A 16,865-nucleotide genomic window follows, 5' to 3' on the forward strand; every position below is an offset into this window, starting at 1 on the left:
CTTCCAGTTCAACCTTAAAAAAGAAATAATTTTCAAGCACCAAATAAACCAAGCCACGAAGAATGACCAATAACCTTAAGGCTCCAAAACAAGTAACCCATTCAGGTATGACTAACAATTAACAAGCAAGCATTCCCTCCATGAGCAATAAGTAAAAAATAGCATTCCTCCTAACATGACACGCTAAGGATTGCTACACAACTTGTTCGACCAATGCAAAAGGCTGCAAGAATAACACTATAAAAAACGCAACAGCATTTAAGGGCACTCACAAACAAAGGGAGGGAGGGCCAAAAAATGATCAATTAAAAAGCATTTATTACAAGTTCATACAGAAAAAAGCACACGCCTTCGCCACCCCTAAGTCGGGCCCACCCACACAAATCTTCGTGAGAGTGTTCCAAGGTGCATTAATGAGAAGCTTGTGTTTTTCTTGGTCATAAATATCATCGACATTGCACATTTAGATATTGTTGACAAACAGAGTGCATGACCATTCTGGTGACACATTTCAAGCCACACCTTAACACAAAGCCACAGTCAATTGACAGTATCACAATGGCCATAAGAGCAAGCTCAATGAAGATATTACAAGACCAAAATGCTCTCAATTATACTGGAGTGGCAGAGAATCTTCGAATACAGTCACCAAGTTGCAAATACCATAGCCTTTGATGGGCTTTATAAAGGCATTAGTGCCAGCATGTTCACTTAGCAAGCACCATAACCTTTCTTTAACATGCTTGGAGCTAACTGATACGAACTATACCAGACCCTTAAAACCACTGCCTAATAGCTACAAGCCGTGCACTGAATGTTCAGGCAATTACTACCTAATGTGGAGCTCTAAGCAGCATAACACTATCTTCTCTCAGCCTACTTCAATGATGGGGCTGTTTTGGCATTGCCATTCCCCCCTGAGACTCACTCCGAGCTTTTCACTACACCTACCTCAGCTGGTCGCAAGACTCTATCATGAAGCATGTAGCCCACCTGCGAGTGTAAGTCAATATTAGATTAGAATAGCACAGCATCTATAAATGAAGTACTTTGTAAACACAGTAAGGAAAGCATGCATGAAATTTCAATGTCCAAACATGCCTAAATTGCAAACAGCCCTACCTTGACAACAACAGCAACAGTCCCGGGCTCTTTAGTTGGATCAGCCACTTCAAACAAAGCAAGATGGGAGTTTGGATCGAATTGCTGACCAACCGGTTTGAACTTTTCGACCCCAAACTTCTTTAGAACCTAGTACATCAAAAAAGAAGTTGATTAGACAAAATAGTTTAAAAAAGTCCATCCAAGGCAGACACAAGGAGGGGGGCTTTGGAGGGGTTTTTTTTAGGCAGAAAGACTGAACATGCTTCCTCCCTATCAAGCATCAGCAGGCTCCCTCCCAGCCTTCCAACAATCCACCTCCCCCCTCTCACTATAGCAACAAATGTAGGTAAAGTGGAAAAGTTTTGCCTTCATCAGCTCCTTCTCCGTCATCATTACACCTTCCAGTAAATTTTTCAGAAGTTTTCCAGTTTCCGATTGATTGGCCATAAGCCCTTTCCGGATGTGTTCAGGTACAGTCGTTATGGCCCTTCCAAGGTTGTCAGCCACATCAAGTAAGCTCTTTGCAAATTCCTGCAATCATTTTTTTGGCATCAATTGTCATGTTAAAATCCCTTATACAAAAATAACTGCATATTATCCAAGTGTTCACATATATATAAGACCTGTATGGCATATTTTTTGGTGTTCTCAGCCTCTCTTTGAAGCCTCATCCTCACATTTTCCAGATCAGCCATGCTAGCCAATGCTCTTTCTTTCAGTTCAACTAACTGTGAATCTTTCTCAGCTAACAAAGCCTCCAGTTCTGCTATTGCGTTTAAGAGAGCCTCCTTATCCTCCTGTTCAGATTTGGCAGGTTGTTCCTTATCAACTTCTTGAGCAGGTTCAGCCTTTCCTTCTAAAACGGGCTCCACCTTCTCCTCTCCTGAAGCACAACTAATTTCTTCTGCAGAAGAGTCAGAATTGCCATCTTTTTCTGAGATAGGAGATGCTACAGAGGAAAGCCTGACAGCTTGTGTCGTCCCACAAACCTCATACTGAGGATGAGCTAGAGAAGTCCATCCACAGCTGCTGGATAATTTCTGCCACTGCTATAACACACAAAAAACAGCTGTTGATGTCAAGCATTGACATGGACAGTGAACTGATATTAAAATTTCAAAAGAAAGAAAAAAAAGGTAAGGCTTCTCTGACTTCTATAACACAATAGCCCCACAATCCAAGCCTTCAAGCATAAAATTGCATAAGCACTAAAACAAACTCTCCCATGTCAGAACTAGATGTATGCTCATATGACACATGCCCAGTATAGTATAATAGTTGACTCTTTTCTCACTATGTTTTCATACGATTATTCACGTTCGCAACTATTGACGCAAGAGACTGACCTATGCCACAGAAAATTTTGTACAATGCCTTTCAAAGATAGCGTACTTTCATGTGCATGAGAAGGTTGTTGAAGAGCTCTTCAATCATATCTGTTTTATCTGACCTATTCAAGAGCATCCCTTGTTGGCCTCTCCGACTTTGTCTCTACCAAAAGCCTGTTTCCCAGGGAAAGATGCCCACAACAGCCATTCCTCATCCCTGCCACACACACTCGTACTTTGGTTTAAGATCATTGTTCTTTCAATCCTCAACTGCCTTCTCCATCAATTCACAAGATCTCAGACAACTCACTCCTTTGTGATGAAGGATTGCCATATTCAAGCTATCGGCACACTGCTGGACTCTTCTTTTGCTGTACTGCTGATGAAGGATTGTTGACTTTTAAAAAGGAGTTCTGCTCTATGCATACAGTGACATGGCATCATTCTAGCATCATTATCATCATCAGAAGTCATCAGGCATTTTACTGGCATTTATGCAATTTTATAGGCATTTTTCCGGCATTTATGGGGCAGCCAACAGCAAGTTGTGGACATGGCATTTGGCCGACTGCATTAGTGCTGGCCGACCAGCCCTCTCACCCACATATATATAGGCGCCTCTGCATTCAGTCATCAGCAAGCTCATCAGTGAAGCGCATCCTCCTTTGGATCATCGCGTTTCAGCATATCATCATCAGTAGTAGTTGCAGTTAACGCATCTCCATCAGCATTCAGTTAACGCATCTCCATCAGCATTCAGTTAACGCATCATCAGTTCAGCCATCATCATCAGCAAACGCAATCAGTTCAGCCCAACAGGTCTGCGTTTCATCATCCCATCAGCATTCAGCCTCTGTTCCAAAGCCTCCCTTCAGCGTTTCCTTCCCAGGAGACAAGGGAAAGAGTGGACAACAGTTCATCCCGCATATTCAGCATATAGGCAGCATATTCAGCAGTACAGATCCATTTGGATCTCATTGTAACCGCATTCATTCATATAATATAGCTGCACTGCATTGACACATATCTGTTTGTCTTTTAAACATCATTAAGTGCAGTTAAGTGTAGACTAAGGTTGTGTTTACGACGGTCATAAGCTCCCACATGTCACATTGGTATCAGAGCGTTACAGGGTAACCAGCCTTAGAGCATGTTCATTCCATCAATCGTTCAGTCAGACATCATGTTAATCGCTTCCGCACAGTTAAACCCAGTTCTCAAAATTTTGCAAGCCACCCTTAGGGATTTTCCCTTAGGTCTGCATCAGTAACCCACCCATCTGCATTCTTGCACAGCATATAGGGTTGCACATGGCTTGCATCACAGACATCATAGCAGTCATCCTAGCAGTCATCTTAGCAGTCAGTCCTGCATACATGTTACCCATGACTTCTCAAGGAAGAATGACATCCATCATCAAAGAAGGACATAAGTTTTGGCTTCAACTAGCAGCAGCAGGGGGTTTCTCTTCCACAGAAGAAGGAAGTTTGCTCCAACATCGCCTCAGGAGGTTCAGAGCTTCAGGTACGACGGAGATGGTAGGTGAAAGGTTTCCAGGAACAGGTCAGGGGTGACTCAGGTATTTGCCATTCAATTCCCGCAGTACATAGAGTCTTGGCTCAAAGGATTTCACTCCTGCAGACGGCCTCAGTCCCAGCAGAAGACAGAAGGGGGCAATGGTTCGGAGGAGAAGGATCGCAGAAGAGTCGAAGGTTGCCAGGTATCCACCCAGCAACAGTTTAGCAACGGGGAATGTCACGTGCACACCATTCAGGTGTACAGTGACATGGCATCATTCTAGCATCATTATCATCATCAGAAGTCATCAGGTATTTTACTGGCATTTATGCAATTTTATAGGCATTTTTCCGGCATTTATGGGGCAGCCAACAGCAAGTTGTGGACATGGCATCTGGCCGACTGCATTAGTGCTGGCCGACCAGCCCTCTCACCCACATATATATAGGCGCCTCTGCATTCAGTCATCAGCAAGCTCATCAGTGAAGCGCATCCTCCTTTGGATCATCTGGCGTTTCAGCATATCATCATCAGCAGTAGTTGCAGTTAACGCATCTCCATCAGCATTCAGTTAACGCATCATCAGTTCAGCCATCATCATCAGCAAACGCAGTTAGTTCAGCCCAACAAGTCTGCGTTTCATCATCCCATCAGCATTCAGCCTCTGTTCCAAAGCCTCCCTTCAGCGTTTCCTTCCCAGGAGACAAGGGAAAGAGTGGACAGCAGTTCATCCCGCATATTCAGCATATAGGCAGCATATTCAGCAGTACAGATCCATTTGGATCTCATTGTAACCGCATTCATTCATATAATATAGCTGCACTGCATTCACACATATCTGTTTGTCTTTTAAACATCATTAAGTGCAGTTAAGTGTAGACTAAGGTTGTGTTTACGACGGTCATAAGCTCTCACATGTCACACACATTCCAAGCCTAGGTGATTGGACAGCAAAATACCCTAACATGGCATAGGGGCTCCAATCAAAGCTTAGGTAGCCTGGGCACCATCCATAGACAATGGCCAGATACATGACTGCGCAGACAGCACTTTGCTATATGCACAGCTGCAAGGGCTGATGCAAAGATGCCTTCTGGGCTGTGCCTTGACTAAAATTAGTATTGACCCTGCCTTAGGGACTGCTTTGTTTGTTATAGTAGACCCACGCATAGTTGCAAACATACGGCTCATACAGCCATTCGTCACTAAGTATGATACATCACAAAACGTATGATTCAATCCCTGGTGAAGTTTCATACGCGACCCTATGTTTTATGCACATACTACAGTGAGTCACATGAATATTAAAAGCGAGTCCTTACACTAACATATGTTAATGTCTATACTTCAAAATTTCAAACTGTGTACACTATAGAGACCAAAGAGTCACATATCACAACTTGCAATATTGAGACTTTCATAGATGATTAAAAAGAGACATTCATAATGCATATGATAGAAGTGCAACAAAGTTGAAAGTCTTAAACACTTCGAAGTTGGAACTTGGGATCAAATGCTACATGAGACAATCATAGAGAAGATAAATCATAAGAGATGCTAGAGAGTAGGCACTCAAATGATAGAAGTGCAAACACAAAGTTGAAAGTCTTAAGACACTTGGAAGTTGGAACTTGGGATCAAATGCTACATGAGACAATCATAGAGAAGATACATCATAAGAGATGCTAGAGTCACTCAAAACTAGAGTCTAGAGGGTTGAGATGAATCATAGGAGTAAGGACTCATGAGTCCTTCATCATCCTTGTTTCCCTCATCCGCATCGGAGCCAGAGGACAATGAAGCATCCTCCGCATCCTCATTTGCCTTGAAATCATGCGAATTACCATCTTGACCTTCACGAACAAAGCATCCTACACGGTTATTCCCTATACCCATATCTTCCACAATCTCTTGAGTTCTGTGTAAGGCAACCAACCTCTCATCATCTTTCTCCTTGTTAACCATCTCCAAAGTCACCTCCATCTAGTCGTATCCTCCTTTTCGTAACGTTTTTGACCTTATAAGTTAGAGAAAAAACCCAAATTTCTTAACTTTAAAAAAAGGCAAGTATGAAACATGTATAACAAACGTATTTATTTCCAACGTTTGCAGACCTTGGCTTCAGACTGCATAAGCATGCGTGTGCAACCATGGACCCACGTCCTAAGCCAATGGGGTGACTATAACTCGAAAGCGCAAATTTCAAAACACTTAACTATAAACCTAAGTAAACACACAATTATCCATAAAGGTAAATGCCACAAAAATACAAAAACCATCAAATTACATAAGGGACTGAAGATCACACATCCCCAATAAGGTGTTGATGGTCTTGGTATTTTCAGAGCATTTCCCTTTGTGAATAATAGTATATATATGCCTAGATGAATCAAGGAACATGGCCATATTCACCTTATAAGAAAGTGCAATTTATAACCTCATGGTAGTCATCCACAAGACAATAAACCATCAACTCCATCATGCATAGTATGGACTCCCCACTAACGTCATCAATGCCCAATAGTGGGGATGTCGTAAATTTAGATAAAAGTTCGAGAAACATAGGGTAGATAATATTTTGGAAGCAGAATCATAAGAAATGGGAAAAACAGTTAGAGAAACATGGAGTGGATAATATTTTGGAAGCGAGAACAAAAGAAATAGCGTTTCCACATTTTTAGCTAAGAAATGGCCTTTTTCTATTACTAAGGTTTTGACATTTATGCTTCATAGTTTTTTTATGCAGGCTTCAATGGGTAGTCAAGGTAAAGGTTTGACACACATTCACACAAACACAATAAAGTTTACAAAATAAGGAGCATCTCTAATCATCTTACCAAATATATTTCTTAATCTCTAAGAAGCCATTTTAGATCTTCATGGTGTGCAATAAGAACTCAAAAATCATGCTTCGCATGCATCTTATGGAAGTTCACACTCCCTAACAGATTAAGGAAATCAACATGAGCTCAACAAACTCACGTGGCACTTGCTATGCTCTCTTAATAAATCCATTATTGAGCTAAAAGTTGTTGGAGTAGCAATGATTAGCCTTCAGATCTATGTTGGTGAAATAAGCACACCTATTTAGTTCATCCAAAAGAATCTTTGCTCTAAATATCAAAAGCAATTATCAATGGTCATCCTCGCAATCCACAAACAGACAAAATAGCATTTTTTGCATTTTTGGTTAGGAAACGGCCCTTCTCTATTACTATGGTTTTGGCATTTACGCTTCATAGTTTTTTTTTTTTTGCAAGGCTTCAATTGGTGTTCAAGGTAAGGTTTGACACACATTCACACAAACACAATAAAGATTACAAAATAAGAAGCGTCTCTAATCATCGTACCAAATATATTTCTTAATCTCTAAGAAGCCATTTTAGATCATGGTGTGCAATAAGAACTCACAAATCATGCTTTGCATGCATCTTATGAAAGTTCTCACTCCCTAATGTATGAAGGAAATCAACATGAGCTCAACAAACTCGCATGACACTTGCTATGCTCTCTTAATAAATCAATTATTGAGCTTTTAAAGTTATTAGAGCAGCACAGATTAGCCTTCAGATCTATATTGGTGAAGTAAACACACCTATTTAGTTCATCCAAAAGAATCTTAGCTCTAGATCAAAGCCGATTATCGATGGTTATTCTCACAATCATCAAAATCGACGAAATAGCATTTCCGTATCTTTGGCTAGAAAACGGCCCTTTTCTATTACCATGGTTTTGACATTTGTGCTTCATAGTTTTTTTTATGTAAGGCTTCAATGGATAGTCAAGGTAAAGGTTTGATACACATTCACACAAACACAATAAAGTTTACAAAATAAAGTTCGCATGCATCTTACGAAAGTTCTATGTAGAAAGGAAATCAGCATGAGCTCAACAAACTCGCATGATGCTTGCTATGCTCTCTTAATAAATCCATTATTGAGCTAAAATATGTTGGAGCAACAATGATTAGCCTTCATACCTATATTAGTGAAATAGCACACCTATTTAGCTCATACAAAAGAATCTTAGCTCTAGATATCAAAACTAATTATCAATGGTCATCCTTGCAATCCATAAAAACAATGAAATAGTGTTTCCGCATTTTTGGCTAGGAAACGGCCCTTTTCTTATACTATGGTTTTGACATTTGTGCTTCATAGTTTTTTTATGCGAGACTTCAATGGGTAGTCAAGGTAAAAGGTTTGACACACATTCACACAACCACAATAAAGTTTACAAAATAAGGAGCATCTCTAATCATCCTACCAAATATATTCTTACTCTCTAAGAGGCGTTTTAGATTTTCATGGTGTGCAATAAAAACTCACAAATCATGATTCACATGCATCTCATGGAAGTTCTCACTTCCTAATGTATGAAGGAAATCAACATGAGGTCAACAAACTTGCATGACACTTGCTATGCTCTCTTAATAATTCCATTATTGAGCTCTTGCAATCCACTTATCCTATGTGTCTCATAAGTGGCACACAATAAGAAGAATCGCTAGAATAAGCCCCTTCAATTGAACCTTGTTCGTTTTTCTTGGCACTTGCTAACACTTTTCTACATGGTGTGTGAGCGGAACAATTGCACTAGCAAAAGCGATCTAAAAAAGCAAGGTGATACTTTTTCCCACTTATAGTGTTGGGCACAGTGGCTAGGTGGTCTCGAACCACTAAAGTGTCGAGTCTTGACCAGACGACACTTTTGAAGTCTTCACTCCACAGCGATCTTGCTAACTAAAAAACTAACACAATATGTACGAAGCCGACAGTTGGAGACAATGGGTAGTCACGGTAAAAGGTTTGACACACATTCACACAACCACAATAAAGTTTACAAAATAAGGAGCATCTCTAATCATCCTACCAAATATATTTCTTAATCTCTAAGAAGGCGTTTTAGATCTTCATGGTGTGCAATAAAAACTCACAAATCATGCTTCGCATGCATCATATGGAAGTTCTCACTTCCTAATGTATGAAGGATATCAACATGAGCTCAACAAACTTGCATGACACTTGCTATGCTCTCTTAATAATTCCATTATTGAGCTCTTGCAATCCACTTATCATAAGTGGCACGCAATAAGAAGAATCGCTAGAATAAGCCCCTTCAATTGAACCTTGTTCGTTATTCTTGCTAACACTTTTCTACATGGTGTGTGAGCGGAACAATTGCACTAGCAAAAGCGATCTAAAAAGCAAGGTGATACTTTTTCCCACTTATGGTGTTGGGCACAGTGGCTAGATGGTCTCGATCCACTAGAGTGTCGAGTCTTGACCGGACGACACTTTTGAAGTCTTCACTCCACAGCGATCCTGCTAGGGAGTGAGGGCTTCAAAAGAGCTCTACACGTCACCTAAAACAACAAACCAAAGTGATGTCTTAACTCCATGCAACCAATCTTGAACTAAAAAACTAACACAATATATACGAAGCCGACAGTTGGAGACAATGGGTAGTCAAGGTAAAAGGTTTGACACACATTCACACAACCACAATAAAGTTTACAAAATAAGGAGCATCTCTAATCATCCTACCAAATATATTTCTTAATCTCTAAGAAGGCATTTTAGATCTTCATGGTGTGCAATAAAAACTCACAAATCATGCTTCGCATGCATCTTATGGAAGTTCTCACTTCCTAATGTATGAAGGAAATCAACATGAGCTCAACAAACTTGCATGACACTTGCTATGCTCTCTTAATAATTCCATTATTGAGCTCTTGCAATCCACTTATCCTATGTGTCTCATAAGTGGCACGCAATAAGAAGAATCGCTAGAATAAGCCCCTTCAATTGAACCTTGTTCGTTCTTCTTGCTAACACTTTTCTACATGGTGTGTGAGCGGAACAATTGCACTAGCAAAAGCGATCTAAAAAAGTGAGGTGATACTTGTCAGAATATGCAGCGGGGATGATGACCAAATCTGGGAACACGAGCAAAAACGCAGGCAGAAAAACAGCACGAGAGAGAGAGATGTAGGCGTGTAACTCTGCTCTATATACACAAGAAGATCCCAAGGAATGATACAAATGAGGTATGGGGACTGGGGTCCTATATATACCTCCCTAGAGGGCAGTCGGCCAGCATGAGGAGTGCCCACGACTGCAGTCGGCCAGCAAACTGGTGCCCACGACTGATGAAAAACAGTCGGCCAGTAGCAAGAGTGCCCACGACTGATAAACATCCAGTCGGCCAGCACTGTACTGCTCTTGGCACCCTCTGACAGCCCTCCCAAGCCTCAGAAAAAATGGAAAAAATAGGGAAAAAATGCGGAGAGTGGGGAAAAATGGGAAAACACCTCATAAGGGCGGGCACACCCACAACAAAGACCCTGGTGTATAAAACTAGACAGGAGATCACTTCTAACACCCCCTCTCAGCTCCTGGCTGTGTAACCAACCACTGGGAGCTGGGGTGCCGCCTGAGCAAGTCCTGAGAGAGCGACTTTGTGAAGAGGTCCACCGTACTGTCCTCCGTCGAACAGAACTCCAGCAAGATGTCATCAGCAACGATCTGTTCACGAACAAAGTGCCTCTGGATGACCATGGGTTCCTCCAATGGAAGCCCAAACCAGCAATGTAACCTCCTCCTGCTGCTCCGTAAAACTGCTCCTGGGCCTGAAGTAGATCCCCTCGTGTCCGGATCTCCTCCCCAAACCGAGTCACTCCAACCGTGGAGTCGGACTCCATCCAACAATCCCCCTCCTGTGTACAAGAGTCCATGATCCTTCGCATGCCGCAGAAACCACAGGAAACGCAATCCTGCCTCCCAAAGAGATATCTACAACCAAGAGCTCAACTGCCTCATCAGGAAGCTCCCGTCCAATCTAGTGTCCATCAACCAGATCAATGAACCATACAGCTTCTGAGTAATAGAGACATCACACTGCTCACAAGGATCAACACCTGTTACGGTGCACAAACAAGTCCTGGAAACCTGATGAAACCTGTCAACAACCCCCTTTGAATCCGGAACCACAAAGCCTGGAGAAACCACCTCCTTCTGCAAGTAAGCACCTGCCACCTGCCTGGCTTTCCGAAAGGTCCCCGTGGAAAGAACATCCTCAACTACTGGAAGTTCTATGTCCCGAACACGACGAGACATCAGAGCATAAGTGACCTGTTCAGCTTCCTCTGACTCACGAACACAAGAACTACCATCATCAGTACTGGAAAGTTCCTGCCAACTGCTGCCATCTACTGGCAAGCTATCCACCATCTGGTCCCGGAAAGCCCGCACCTGCAGCGTATCGACACCTGAGTAGCTATTACCACACTGCCACTCATCACAATCTTGAGGACCTGGAAGAGAGAGTGCTGAAAGCCTGTAGACTCCATTCTCCACTCCACCTTCCCAAACCACTTGGCCTGTTGCTTTGTCCCGGAGAGCAACAAAATGCTCATCAAACTCCACCCGTACGCCAGTCTTGCAAACCTGATGCACTGACAACAAATGAAAACCAAGTGCCGGAACATACAACACCTGGGAGGAATGCTTCCCCCCTCTACCATCGAGAACTATCTTCATCCTGCCCTCACTGTGAACTGGGATAGTGGACGTATCCCCAGTAAGAATATGACCAGAAAGCCTGCAGAGATTCTGTAAACCGGAACAGGAAGGAGTCATGTACCTGGAAGCACCACTATCGAGAATCCACTCCCGAGTATCCGTTGCGGAGAGTCCTCCAATCTCCTCCCAGCCTGAAGAAAATGAAGCATCGGTGTCCATCACCTCCAGGTGCACAAAAGCCGGAGTCTTCATGATTACTCAGGAATCTTCACCCTTCTCGATCTTTCGCTTGGGACACTGCCTCCAGTAGTGGCCTTTCTCGCCACAATCATTACAGGTCCTCTCTGCCTTCAGTTTCTCGCGGTCACTAACGGACATCTTCTCAGAAGACTTCTCCGACGAAGCCTTTCCCTTGCTCGTGTTACGGCCTTTCGACCGTTGGCCAGTTAAGGCCTCCGAACCTCCACCCTGAGGAGGGTTCGTGAATCGTTCCTCCTGGTCCAAGACCATGGGCACAAGCTCCTCCCACGTGATGGTGCCGAGCCTGGCACTGGTAATCAAAGACGAGTAAAATGCTGAGTACGAGGAGGAAAAATGTGACAGCAACGTGATGGCCATGTCCTCTGACGATATCTCCTTCCCAGCCTGAAGAACTTCCTGCTGAAGAGCCTGCAGCTTGTTAATATGCTCCCGCATCGTCAATGACTTTGCAGGGCTCATAACCCGCATCTGTACTTCCAAGGAAATCCTCTTCATGGGCGATACCCTGTTGTAAAGTGAGGCCAAATGCTGCCATATACCTCTGGCCAGCGTCATATGCTTTACATGATTAATTACCTGTGGTGTACAGTTGAGGAAAATAAATGAACGGACCCTAGCGTTGACGCGATCCCACATTTGCGTCTGGGCCTCCCGGTCCTTTCGGGTTGACGGTAACTTCCCTTCCTCTACTTCCGGCCGTGGAACACCAACAACGACGAAATCGGCGAGGTCGTAAGACTCCAAAACGGATTCCATCATCACCTTCCATATGCCGTAGTTGCTCCCGTCCAACTGACGGTCCACCGAGAACATGGGGAGTGTCGGGATCTTCACATGTCTCTCGGCCATCTCATACAAATCTGCCATCGCGGGGATGTACTCTGAAAAGAGTGGGTGGGTGGGAACAAAGAAGAACTGATACCTGCAAGTGGCTGTCCAGCAAATCAGCCCGCCTTCCTCTTGCTTCTCCTCTTCCCGAATAGTCCAAAACAATCCACCAATCAGCCACAAAAAAAGTCCCCCTCTTGCTCACACAAATCCCAAGACCTATCTAGAGCCTAGGGCTCTGATACCATGTCAGAATATGCAGCGGAGATGATGACCAAATCTGGAAACACAAGAGCAAAAACGCAGGCAAAAAAACAGCATAAGAGAGAGAGAGATGTAGGCGTGTAACTCTGCTCTATATACACAAGAAGATCCCGAGGAATGATACAAATGAGGCATGGGGACTGGGGTTCTATATATACCTCCCTAGAGGGCAGTCGGCCAGCATCAAGAGTGCCCACGACTGATAAAAAAGACCCACGACTGCATAAATGCAGTCGGCCAGCAAACTGGTGTCCACGACTGATGAAAAATAGTCGGCCAGCAGCAAGAGTGTCCACGACTGATAAACATCCAGTCGGCCAGCACCGTACTGCTCTTGGCACCCTCTGGCAGCCCTCCCAAGCCTCATAAAAAATAAAAAAAATAGGAAAAAAATGCGGAGAGTGGAGAAAAATGTGAAAACACCTCATAAGGGCGAGCACACCCACAACAAAGGCCCTGGTGTATAAAACTAGACAGGAGATGACTTCTAACAATACTTTTTCCCACTTATGGTGTTGGGCATAGTGGCTAGGTGGTCTCGATTCACTGAAGTGTCGAGTCTTGACCGAGCGACACTTTTGAAGTCTTCACTCCACAGCGATCCTGCTAGGGAGTGAGGGCTTCAAAAGAGCTCTACACGTCACCTAAAACAACAACCCAAAGTGATGTCTTAACTCCATGCAACCAATCTTGAACTAAAAAACTAACACAATATGTACGAAGCCGACATTTGGAGACAATCTAATCATTGCAAACCTTGGTCCTAACACAAGGTAGTTGAAACTGCTTTGATGTCAAAAGGATGCAAACAAGTCGCGGAAGGGGTTATGATTTGATTACACAAAAGTGGAGGGAAGTCATTCAAAAATAGGGGATGCATATGAAACAAGATCCAAAGATTGGGGTTTTACGTTGGAGGGATACTAACAAGGCCTCTTAAGTACATAAGGTTTTTGGTCGTGTGAAAAGCACAAGAACAGCTCAACAATGACATTCAAGTTTTTCATTCAACACCTTGCTTCACTTATATGCATCCACAATAATTCTTGTCATACTAAAAACTCCTAGTTTCGTATGTATACCATACCTCCATTTCGAACCTGAGCCCCAGTGCTAGCAGCTCCTTTATCATCAGCCAATCCTTGCTTTTCTCAAAAGGCTAATTCTTTCTATTTCTGTCCTGTGGTTCACATATATATATATATATATTATATATATATATATATATGCACAAAGCTCTCTTCAAGCTCTACGCACCTATGTAATTCTCTTTTGCACAGTCTATATGGATTTAAAATTGCAATTCTCTCTGTATATCTCTATTTTTATAGACTTTTGGCTATTATTTTTTCTTAATAATGATTAATTTCTCTTAATCTCTTATCAAAAGGTCAATCCCATATGTCTTATCCTCTTATAAGTGAGAACTGTATTCTTTTATTTTAATATGTTCCGTCCAAATCGTCCAATTCAAACAGATGAACCTTATATACATATATATATATATATATATATATATATATATATATATATGGGTTGTTCATGTGTATCCATTGGACCACACTTAGGTGAATATATGGGTTGTTCTCAAATGTGAGATTTTGAAGAGATGTTCTCGTCTGAGTTCATCCTCTCATGTTATAACTTCGTTCACCCAAAAACAATGGAAAACCACTCCAATGATTAAAGGAAGTGTAACACTTTCACACGATGAGGTGGTGCAGCACAGATATACCCGAAGATGCTATCACTAAGACGACGGAGCTCATCATTCAATGCTTCTGAGAAGAGAAGCACTATATCGGGGGTTGGGGCTGTGTGGGGTTCTCGGATGCGTCCCTCCATTTGAACGCAGCCAGAAACCTAACCCTAAGTCCTGATTCACCCGTGTGAAAGCGGCCAGCCCTGCCCAACGCTGGAAGGACTTGTTACATGCCTAATCGAAAAAGGCACGTTTACCAACATTGTCAAAACCCTAAACCTCTCAGATGCTTTAACTCATCCCAAACCCTGTTCTGAGTCCCTGTTCATGTACGTGTATCCGATTCAACAGATAAGAACTTCCTCTGATGTAATGAACAGAAGCAGCAGAAAACTGCAAATAATGCGAGGTAAGAGATGCAATACCTGGATAGTCGAAGAAGGGGATGGGATGTTTGATCCTTTGGCCTGGTGGAGGAAGCGGTGAAACCCTAGAGATGGAGCGCTTCGAGAGGAAGAGATGGCGACAGAGGGTTTTGGTAAAACCCTAACCAATAACCGGCAAGCTGGATTCATGTTAGACTTCTAATAGTGCTCGGTTCAAACAAACAGTTAGAGCAAACGCATTTCGTGTTGAAGAGCGTGTAGCACCCAGAAACCCTAGTTCTCTCGTGCTTCCTTTGATTGACAACAAGAATGGTTTCCTTATATGATCCTTGGACAATACGTTTGAGCACTTTCACACTCAGCTAATTGATTCATATCACAAAAAAGAGTGGATCTTAATATATATGCAACCAAAATGTTTTTATGCATTTATTAATTATAATTTGAAGTTTTTAACCTTTCAAAAAATGGTTTGTGTGAATATGCAAGATAAATGGTTTGTGTGAATATGCAAGAGTGAATCTTAATATATATTAAGATTGGGAAATGGGTCCAGAGCTGCTTAGGGGTGCAAGGCCAATGGGGGGACTGGTTGATTGGCAGATGGGCAACAAATGGTCGACATGTTGATTCGATCTTTAATATTATCAGGTTTTGTTACTTATGGGAGATCTGAAACTCCAGAAATTGTTGATACAGGAATTGATGTTAGTGGATTGATACATATATATGTGTCGGTCTATATGCTTGGTTAATAAGTTGAGTGGGGATGAATTTTAGTGGATTCGGACTCTACAATCTACTGTCATTTCATCCTTCTCGTCTAGGGGTCATTTGCAGACATACTGGGCTGTGCCTAATGTTGTGGTGCGCTGGTTTGCGTCTCAGAAAGTAGAAGGTGAATGCTAAACTAGTCAGATATGACCTAAAACAAAGAGATGGTACAAGAAGGTCAAGCAAGCAAGTTACATCTTTGTAGCCTTTATTGAGAATCTAGTAGAGACTAGACCAACTGTTAAAATTTAGTTTCAAAAAGAGGAGGTGAAGGGTGATGTACTGGAAAAACAGGCTCCTAGGGACTGCTCAACTAAAGGCTTGGGTACCACTTGGCTTGGGATGAATCTTCTTTTGTCTCTGAGGGTGATAGATGGGATTTAGTGTGTAGCTTGCTTAATGGAGGTTGATTTATCTGTTGTTGATGGAGTATACCTTGGACATGTTCTTTGAGGTGGAGCGAAAACTTATTGTTAGTAACGATGCTCGAAAGTTGAAGTTTTTGGCACTTCCTTTAGTTGTTATGTCGTGACTGAATAAAGTTGTGGTTTGTGTTCTCTAACCCACTGAATGAAAAAGGAGATGTATGGAAACCCCACATTGTTTAATATAAATGGAGTCTACTAGAGATAATATTATTTTGTGCTCTTGACTTTTTTATGTGTGACCCTTGTTTGAGTTCTCTAACCCAATGTTTTATGTTGTTTAACCTAGTGAATGAAAAAAGAGATGTATGGAAACCCCACATTGTTTAATATACATGGAGTTTACTAGAGATAATATTATTTTGTGCTCCACTTTTTTATGTGTGACCACTGTTTGGTGAGGATCACAATGTGTATGGGAAGGGAAAGGTCCATGAGGGACTATTGTATTAAATACTTACTTGTGCTTGTGCCATACTTGCTCCAATCCTTGTAGAGCCCTTGAATAAAGCTACACGCCAAAGTGTTATAACCAAATATTGGTTAACACAATGTACATGCTCTGAATCCCTTGGTGTTGAATAGTTGTAAGGTCAATTGATTATAAGGCCATTATTCTTTAGAGTGAGGAATAAGTGTCATGCAAAGGGACTATAAAAGTTATAACATTTATAAGAAATTTGACCACACCCAAGCTCATTTAGTTACGTTAGGAGTTTTGGGTGCCCAAGTATGAATAAGGGTCTCATAAT

The 16,865-nt window shown here is 42.2% G+C and overlaps 1 protein-coding gene across 2 annotated transcripts; it reads right to left on the reverse strand.

Annotated features, from left to right (window-relative positions):
- Positions 1 to 523: 523 nt before the first annotated feature.
- Positions 524 to 15,245, reverse strand: AR192 (Co-chaperone GrpE family protein). 2 transcript variants are annotated; one of them, XM_086777949.1, is made up of 5 exons: positions 14,954 to 15,245; positions 1,728 to 2,150; positions 1,471 to 1,635; positions 1,123 to 1,251; positions 524 to 993 (listed from the first exon to the last, which is right to left on the reverse strand). In XM_086777949.1, exons 1-5 carry the CDS (start codon positions 15,101 to 15,103, stop codon positions 925 to 927), a joined length of 936 nt encoding a protein of 311 aa, XP_086634075.1. In that variant the 5' UTR covers positions 15,104 to 15,245; the 3' UTR covers positions 524 to 924. The 2 variants fall into 2 exon arrangements, with proteins under 2 accessions (XP_086634075.1, XP_086634074.1); XM_086777948.1 differs by having other exon boundaries at positions 1,728 to 2,153.
- Between the last annotated feature and the right edge of the window lie 1,620 nt (positions 15,246 to 16,865).

The sequence above is a fragment of the Cibotium barometz genome, chromosome 3, assembly GCF_041138505.1.
Source record: "Cibotium barometz isolate CiBa-2024 chromosome 3, ASM4113850v1, whole genome shotgun sequence".
Classification (NCBI taxonomy): Eukaryota; Viridiplantae; Streptophyta; class Polypodiopsida; order Cyatheales; family Cibotiaceae; genus Cibotium; species Cibotium barometz.

Coding starts and splice junctions, on each gene's coding strand:
- AR192 (XM_086777948.1), bottom strand. CDS start 15,103: ATGAATCCAGCTTGCCGGTTATTGGTTAGGGTTTTACCAAAACCCTCT. Junction 1,252..1,470: donor CGGAGAAGGAGCTGATGAAG/GCAAAACTTTTC, acceptor TTGATGTACTAG/GTTCTAAAGAAGTTTGGGGT. Junction 994..1,122: donor CTGTTGCTGTTGTTGTCAAG/GTAGGGCTGTTT, acceptor TTACACTCGCAG/GTGGGCTACATGCTTCATGA.